Genomic DNA, 8,700 nt, shown 5'->3' with positions numbered 1-8,700 from the left:
GCAACTAAAGCTGAGGCGGGAGTCTTACCCGTCACAAAAAAACTTAGGTAAACGGGCAGACATTATGCATAAAAAACTTGAGGGTTTGATAAACCACCAAGTGCAAAAATACGGACTTCCCACTAGGTATTAAAGCCAAGGGATACAGTCTTACCTAAAAAGATAAAGTAAAAGTTTGTTCTTTACGAGAGCCGAGCCTCCCACTAGGCGATATAGCCAAGGGATACTGTCTCATTAAAAAAGATGAAGCATAACTCATTTCTTACAAAACTATTGACTTCCCACTAGGCGTTAAAGCCAAGGGATACCGTCTTACCTAAAAAGATAAAGTAAAAGCTTATTTTTTATGAGAGTCGAGCCTCCCACTAGGCTATATAGCCGAGGGATACCGTCTCACCGGAAAAGATGAAACATAACTCATTCATTACGAAATGCATGTTTCCCACTAGGCAATAAAGCCAAGGGATTTTGTCCCACTAAAAAGATAAAGTAAAGCCCATTCTTTACGAGAGACGGACCCCCCACTAAGCGATATAGCCAAGGGATACCGTCTCCCTTGAAAAGTTTAAACATAACTCATTCTTCAGGAAATGCGCAATTCTCGCTAGACAACAAAGCCAAGGGATATCACCCACTAAGGAAGATAAAATAAGTCCTCGTTCCTAATGAGGAACGGACTCCCAATTCACAAAGTCTCGAGACATTTTCTCCAAAGAAAATTGACCATGGTATTTCTTTTTTTCTTTCCAAATAATAATAATAATAATAATAATAATAATAATAATAATAATAATAATAATAATAATAATAATAATAATAATAATAATAATAATAATAATAATAATAATAATAATAATAATAATAATAATAATAATAATAATAATAATAATAATAATAATAATAATAATAATAATAATAATAATAATAATAATAATAATAATAATAATAATAATAATAATAATAATAATAATAATAATAATAATAATAATAATAATAATAATAATAATAATAATAATAATAATAATAATAATAATAATAATAATAATAATAATAATAATAATAATAATAATAATAATAATAATAATAATAATAATAATAATAATAATAATAATAATAATAATAATAATAATAATAATAATAATAATAATAATAATAATAATAATAATAATAATAATAATAATAATAATAATAATAATAATAATAATAATAATAATAATAATAATAATAATAATAATAATAATAATAATAATAATAATAATAATAATAATAATAATAATAATAATAATAATAATAATAATAATAATAATAATAATAATAATAATAATAATAATAATAATAATAATAATAATAATAATAATAATAATAATAATAATAATAATAATAATAATAATAATAATAATAATAATAATAATAATAATAATAATAATAATAATAATAATAATAATAATAATAATAATAATAATAATAATAATAATAATAATAATAATAATAATAATAATAATAATAATAATAATAATAATAATAATAATAATAATAATAATAATAATAATAATAATAATAATAATAATAATAATAATAATAATAATAATAATAATAATAATAATAATAATAATAATAATAATAATAATAATAATAATATAAATAAAAAAATAAATAAAAAAAGGTGAATTGGGGTATGACCGCCCAACACCTTATCTATCCCCACCCTTTCAACCTCGAAGTCAGCGCTACATAACTCAGGCCTCCACATGACAGACGTCACAACTTCCTTAAACTACACTACAGCTTCTGTTTCGGTCCTTGAGTCGCATGACAACACACTTTCCCCAGCTGACGTCACGTCACCAGTCAACCCTCTTTTTTCGAGCAAGTTGCAGACCTGTTGACCCTGAGCCGATCGAGTTGACTCACTAGCTGCAGCTGACCCAGCCGCACGAGTTTCCTTGCCGCGTGATGTCATGCTTACCCCAACCACCCTCTATAACTTTGTCGGGGTGCTCGCGGCTCAGGCCCTCACAATGTCACAACTTCCTCCAATAATTTTAGCGACTGATTGCCGCCGTACAACTAATGGGCCTCCCTTAAAAAAATATCATCTCCTAACTGTAGCGCCTGCCTCGTGCAACTATGTTTTTTAGCAGAGCAGTCAGTATTTAACTTATAGCCGCCCGCTAATGGAAACTCCCACTTGTGCCACGCTCGTCGTTTCTCTGGCGAATGAAACAAGCGAAATCCAGCCGCCTCCAATTGCAACCTTTGAATCTTAGTGTCGAGGAGGGTTGTCGAGGAGCATGTACTGTACCCAAATGTTGAATATTATGGAAAACTCGTCTGCTTATGGCTTCAAAAGACATACTTCCTCCGTCGTAAACCACCTTACACCGAGCAAGCCAAATTTCTCGAAGAATGTGACACATCGCGCCGACGCTCGGATTATCATGTAATTGGAAAGCGCCTTCGGCTTTGGATTCCACGTACTTAAAGCATATTTGGTAGAAGAAAATTCGGATGGGAGATTGAATAAATCACCCAAGCGTGTCCATACTGCCGTGTCAATTTCTGATCCAAAAAAATAAATGTAGGACATCTTCTTGCTTTGGATTTTTGCAGCATAACACATCTTGATACTAGAGGGATACCCCGAGAAATAATGCGCTGATCTACCGAAAGTGCATGGTGAATTAGCTTCCATATAAACCAACTTGCCTTAGGGGGTAGATATTTAAACCAAATCCGATCCGTCCAACTTTCCGGGTGCCCCCGAATCCGAAGATGATTATAATATGCCTTGATCGAGAATTCTCCATTTTGAGAAAGAGTAAAAAATAGCCGATCAGGGGTATTTCTATCTAGCCTGACACGTCTAATTTTATCAAGTAATTGCACATGGATAAACTGCATAAACTCCGCAATATTATGAAAAGCGGCTGCCACAGTGATATTATTATCGTAATGGGCCTATCGATTGCTCTCGAAGCCAATTATATGTCCAAAATTTAATTTCTCCACAACCTACAATCCATTGGGTGAATTCATCCATGCTCTCAACATGCTTATGAATCGAATTCCATAACGGTGAAGTCGTCCGTCTATTAATATTAAACCTCTCCTCACAGTATTTTGCCTTAGCAAAACAAGCCCATAATGATTTTCCTTGGAGAACTTGCCACCAAAGTTTACCATGAAGGCAATCCATCACTTGTTTTAAAGGTCTAACCCACATTCCTCTATGGGTGTACATACTGTTGCCCATTTGACCCAATGGGTTCTTGCTTCACCACCAGAGCTCCATAGGAAAAATGCCATAATTTGTTCGATATGGGCAATAATCGATGCTGGAACTTTCATACGGGCCAATGTGTAAACGGGAATACTGGCTAGTTACACCTATATCAAAGTAATTTTGGCAGCAAAAGAGAAGAGTTTCCCTTTCCATCCAATGAGCTTGCCTCTAATTTGCTTCACAATATATTCATAATAATGACCTTGCCTCTGATTTGCTTCACAATATATTCATAATACTCCGCCTTGCTTATACCAAAATAAATAGGCGCCGCAAGGTAACGAAGGGGAAGAGCTTTTCGTCGAATCCCCGTCACTTGTGCAAGAAATTCATACTCTCCTTCCGTCCCCTTCCCAACGTAGAAGTGGCTCTTCGAAACATTAACTAACTGACCGGAGGACCGTTCGTAAGATCTGATTATTTCCATAAGGGCCTGTATAGAGTGTCTTCCACCATTCGTAAAAAACGAGAATGTCGTCCGCTTAAAGTAGGTGGGAAATAGCCAGCTCATGTCTTCCCACCTTATATTGGTCAACTTGCTTCGCCGCAATTGCCTTATGTATATTATTCGTCAAAATTTGTCGAGCCATTATGAAAAGAAGGGGAGAAAGAGGGTCACCCTGGCGTACCCCGCGTGAAGATTTTAAGTTACCTACAATATTGTCGTTAATGCTAAAACCATACAATACATTGCATATATTGCAATAAATAAGATTGAATGCAGAGTGAGAAAATCCAAATATTGCATATATTTCATATATTGCATATATTGCATATATTGCCATTTCAGGCGGTCATATGATTTGGCCATATCAAGTTTGAGGACCACGTTTCCCCCTTGACTCGGACGATTAATATCTCTAATCAATTCTCGTGCCATAACTGTTAGAGTAGGTGACCAACAAGCCAACATGTGGCTGTGGTCTTTCGTATTTATTATTGTAATAAACGAACCTTTATTCGTATTAATGATAAAACACCTTGGCATTCTATATCTTTGTCCCTTTGTCACAAGCATAGATATAGTCCTTACAGTTATTACAAGTACTAGTAATTGATCATTAGGATCGTGAGATATTTACTTAAGTATTATAACTGTTAAACGTGTTCCTAGTCGAAGGGTTACGCCACTAATGAGGATATCGGCCTTTCCCATTAAGACTAGCACTTAGTGTATGTGTACTGCATCTCATCAGTAAACGGTATTGTGATATCGGCATGCATAATCGAGTAGAGATATCTATGGTATAGTTGTACACCATTAGTCCTTATGACCTAGACATCACCGTGACTTCACTAGAGGACCAGCTGTATCGTCACCTGTCCCTGAGTTCCACCGAGGACCATCCCAAGGGCCAGTGTTCGTGCAGTCCGAAATCTAGTGGGAGGTCTGTGCATTGTAGTCGGGGATTCGATCGCTAGAATAGTCTTGGATGTCCTGTGTGTTCTGAAAGTTTGTAATCATTCTAAGTCTCTCGCCAGAGCTGACTAAGTGATGATTAGAGAATTCGATTCTCTAAGTCATGCACGTGACGAATACAACACTTGGAACGATCGCACCGTCATCGAACATATAAAGATGTCTCGATGAACCAATGCCTCTAGTTCGATCGGGACATATGAATCGAAGGGACCGTACTGTACGTTAACTATATCTGAAGGTTCTTGCAGGCACTTCATTTGTATCTAGGGAATCATGACGCGTAGTTGCTAGACGCCAATCTTGATTCGTTGGGTGATTAAGGTGAAACGAGCTTCATCTTAATCGTAACTCTAAGGGACGAGTTTTGACCACAAAGAGTTGTGGGCCCACGGCTAGCTTACACCTGAACCATCGAGGGTCACACTGCTCGTGCACATGAGATCTTTGAATAAACGGTCAGAGATAAAATAGTTTATCTTTGCATAATTGGAAGTCAATACGATTGAGTCCAACATTCGTGATTTGGAATTACGAATGAGAATAAGATAAGGAAAAGAATAGGCGAAAGTTGTAGTGGACTTTCTAAATCGGGAAGTTTCCAAATTTAGAAAGTGCACTGAACTAGGGTTTCCACTTTTAGAAAGTTGGAAAATAAGAATTGACACTCGTAATGACGAGGACTTTATAATGATTCCGAAAATGTAATCGTTGCAATTTTTCGGTCATTGGATTGAGAGAAACGAGCAAGTAAAAGTACTAGCAAACTTAAGCTGTTGGGCCCGGTCCAACTTAAGCCCGCTAGGGTTTTATGCAAGACACTATAAATACAAGATTTATAGGTCTTGCACAAACAAGTGAAACCCTAACCCTAGCAGCCGTTCTCCCTCTCCCTATCGCTCTCTCCCCGCGGCCGTCACCGGCGCCGTCGCCGGAGCTTCACCGGAATCAGCCGTTCGTCGGCCGATTGTTTCGGTACTATCTTTCCTTCTCTTTTTCTTCCGTTTTTCTAACTATTACATGTCTAGTGCCACGTGTTTAGTAGATCGAAGTATACGAGGTGAAATCCGAGAGGAGGAAGACCGAAGATCGAAGAATCGAGGAGCAGCGCACGAGCCGAAGCCGCACACTGCCCCACGCGCCGCCCCGGAAGACCGCGCGTGAAACTCACGCGCCGCCGTGGCCATCTCACCGCCGCTGCCGCTGCACCGTTGCTGCCCCGATTGTACGGATTGGTTTCCGTAGCAATCTCGACTTGTTTAGCGCTCCTACCTCACGCTTCAAGAGGTAAACACACGGACTCGAAGTTCTTGTTTCGTTTAAACGCTATATGTATTCATGTTTGCTTTCGTATGATTTTATGTGATTAAATGTAATCGTTTTAAATCATTGCGAGCATGTTATTTGGTTTAAACGCGAGTATGTTAATTGATTTAAATTTGGTTAAATTAATTAGCATGAATGTTGTTTTTAATTTTGCTGGAAGCGCAAAGGTACGCAATTAATTGATTTTAATTTGTCGGGCATGTGCTTATGTGTTTTAAAGTCGTTTAAATCGCATTAAATTTTTGTTTTCCGCTGCGTACACGTGCCCGAAACCCAACAATAACAATGTGCGACGATATTTGTCGACCGTTAACGAATCCAACCTGCTCCTTCGATATGATATTAGGCAATATTTTACCCAAACGTGTAGTAAGAATTTTAGAGACAATCTTTCTAGAAAACTTACCCAAGCTAATAGGGTGGTAGTCTGCAATACTAGCATTCTCGACTTTCGGGATTAAGACCAAGGTAGACCGGTTCATCTCTTTCAGTAAGTATCCCCACGAAAAAAATCACTTACAACTCTCTGAAGCAAGTCACTCCAGCCACGCTGCAATGAATTTTCAAAACCTTGAATATTATCTTGGCAGTCCTTGATATTCCTATGAAGATCTCCAAATATCTCCCAATTCCAAGTCTTCAACACCTTACGTACATTATATAACTTATGCTGGAAAACATAAGATGGCAACCCAAGTATTGGAATATCCCAAGCCTTTCTAACAACCTCTTGATATGTTGCGTGGTTGGTCCACATGAACTGAAAAATGAACCTCCGAGGACCCAGTGATGGCACCTGCTCAAACCTTATACGCAGAGGAGCATGATCAGATACCACACGCTCAAGATGAACCACCTTCAGTGTCGGAAAACTTGTATGGAATCCGTGTTCACCAACACACGGTCTATTCTCTGCCAAATCTTATTAAGACTAGTCCTGTTATTACTCCACGTATATGGATTCCCTATAAATCCGACATCTAACAATCCATTCTGGAGAACAAAGTTTTGGAAATCATACAGTTTAGAGTTATCAACCAATCCCCCCTTTTTCTCCGAACTATCCAGAATGGCGTTATTGTCACCACCCAAAAACCACGGTCCAGTAATAACCTCGTTCAATGACGAGAGGTGCGCCCATAAGTCTCTACGCAATAGGTACGAGCAACTATATAAATGTAGATGTAAATAATGGTTGACAAGGCTAGTTACTGAAACACTGATAGCCTGCTCAAACACATTCAAGCACTCGATATCAATGTCGACTTTCCACGTAATCCATATATACTTGTTAGTATCGTCCCCATGCAAGAACGATGAGAACCCTAATTTCCTTGCAAATTTTTTTAACCTCGACGCTGGAAGTTTGGGTTCCAGGATGACCATTAATACGACCCTTTGTTGTCGGATTATGTTTTGAATATGATTAACCGTAGCTTGTTGGTTAACTCCATAAGCATTCCATATTATGCATGACATAATTAAACTTGGGGATTGTTGGGAAGCTTTTGCTAATGAGTTCCGTCGTGGGACGAACAAGATATATACTGTTTGCTAATTCTTAATTATCGAATGTTATATTCCATAACATTCGATAATTCAAGAAAAAATTAAACTACGGACTTTCGAACGATTATTGAAACTCACTTTGTTAACAGTACGAAATAAACTTAAACTCGTATTTGTGTTCTGGAAATGCTTATATACTTGGCTCAAACTCGTATTTGTGTTCGACTAGAAGAAAAGGTTAAACTGTAAAAATAAAAATAATCGACAACAGCTCTGATTTGTGCTATAGTTTGTGTCCGATTTAGTTAAAGTATGATAGGCTTACGAAATTCAATTCCGTTGCCGTTGGGCCCCTTCTTTCTTTCCATTTGTCTCCAGGAATTTTGATGCACATGCGCAGAGGTTACCCTTCAAAGGGTATTATTGTTAGTCAAGAAAAAAATAGTGGGGGAGAAACTCCCATGGAAGAGAAGAAGAACCAGAGCTTCATTTCAATCAATTTCTAGTTTGGGTAAGTTTAAAAGTTCAATTGAGTCATTAATTTTCAATTAAGTTAAATTGAGTCCTTACAACAATTGCAGGAAACCCGAGAAACAATGCAAGAACAAAATAAAGTTAAAGATGAAAAAGTTGATCGATTAGAAGAGCAATTGCAAGAAACCCGAGGTATTTAGAACACCTTGCTCGAGCGTTTTAATAGTGGAGTACAAACACGAGATGAAATTAGTGTGCCTCTTCAACTAATACATTTATGATTTCAAGTTTTTATGTAATTTTTGAATTGATGTTTGTGTTGTATTTTGATATTTAATTGGTAATCGTGGTTTTTAGTATTTTTGAGTAAATATGGTTTTGTTTTTTTTTTTTAATTTTTTTAACAGCTGATTTTATTTTGTAATAGAAAATAATTAAAATAAATAAACTAAATAAAAAAAAAAACGTTTGCGACGAAAACAAAATCGTCACAAGCAAAAATGAGTACTTGAGACGAAATATAATTCCGTTAACGTCGCCAAATTAATTAAAGCCGGGCGACGAAAAAACTATTTAGTCGCCAAAAGATTCTGTGAACTTGCGACGGAATATGAAATCGTAGCAACAACTTGCGACGAACTTGTATTATCCGTCGCGAAAAATAAATAAATATTTTTTTCCAGAAAAT

At 36.4% G+C, this 8,700-nt stretch overlaps 2 protein-coding genes and 1 long non-coding RNA gene across 3 annotated transcripts; 1 reads left to right on the top strand and 2 right to left on the bottom strand.

Annotated features, from left to right (window-relative positions):
* Window positions 1-3,204: 3,204 nt before the first annotated feature.
* Window positions 3,205-3,794, bottom strand: LOC148766310 (uncharacterized). The gene is made up of 2 exons (XM_088827227.1): window positions 3,491-3,794; window positions 3,205-3,377 (listed from the first exon to the last, which is right to left on the bottom strand). Exons 1-2 carry the CDS (start codon window positions 3,792-3,794, stop codon window positions 3,205-3,207), a joined length of 477 nt encoding a protein of 158 aa, XP_088683353.1.
* A 3,093-nt stretch (window positions 3,795-6,887) lies between these two features.
* Window positions 6,888-7,415, bottom strand: LOC148766309 (uncharacterized). Its single transcript, XM_088827226.1, has one exon. The coding sequence runs from the start codon at window positions 7,413-7,415 to the stop codon at window positions 6,888-6,890; it is 528 nt and encodes a 175-aa protein (XP_088683352.1).
* Window positions 7,416-7,555: 140 nt separating this feature from the next.
* LOC148766308 (uncharacterized) lies at window positions 7,556-8,383 on the top strand. Its single transcript, XR_016034884.1, has 2 exons — window positions 7,556-8,049; window positions 8,120-8,383. It is a non-coding gene; the product is annotated as an uncharacterized LOC148766308 (long non-coding RNA).
* The last annotated feature ends 317 nt before the right edge of the window (window positions 8,384-8,700 follow it).

Source organism: Erythranthe guttata, chromosome 12, assembly GCF_056151865.1.
Source record: "Erythranthe guttata isolate IM_541 chromosome 12, IM_541, whole genome shotgun sequence".
Lineage (NCBI taxonomy): Eukaryota > Viridiplantae > Streptophyta > Magnoliopsida > Lamiales > Phrymaceae > Erythranthe > Erythranthe guttata.
Note: the sequence above shows the minus strand (reverse complement) of the source record. Positions and strands in the feature narration are given on the sequence as shown.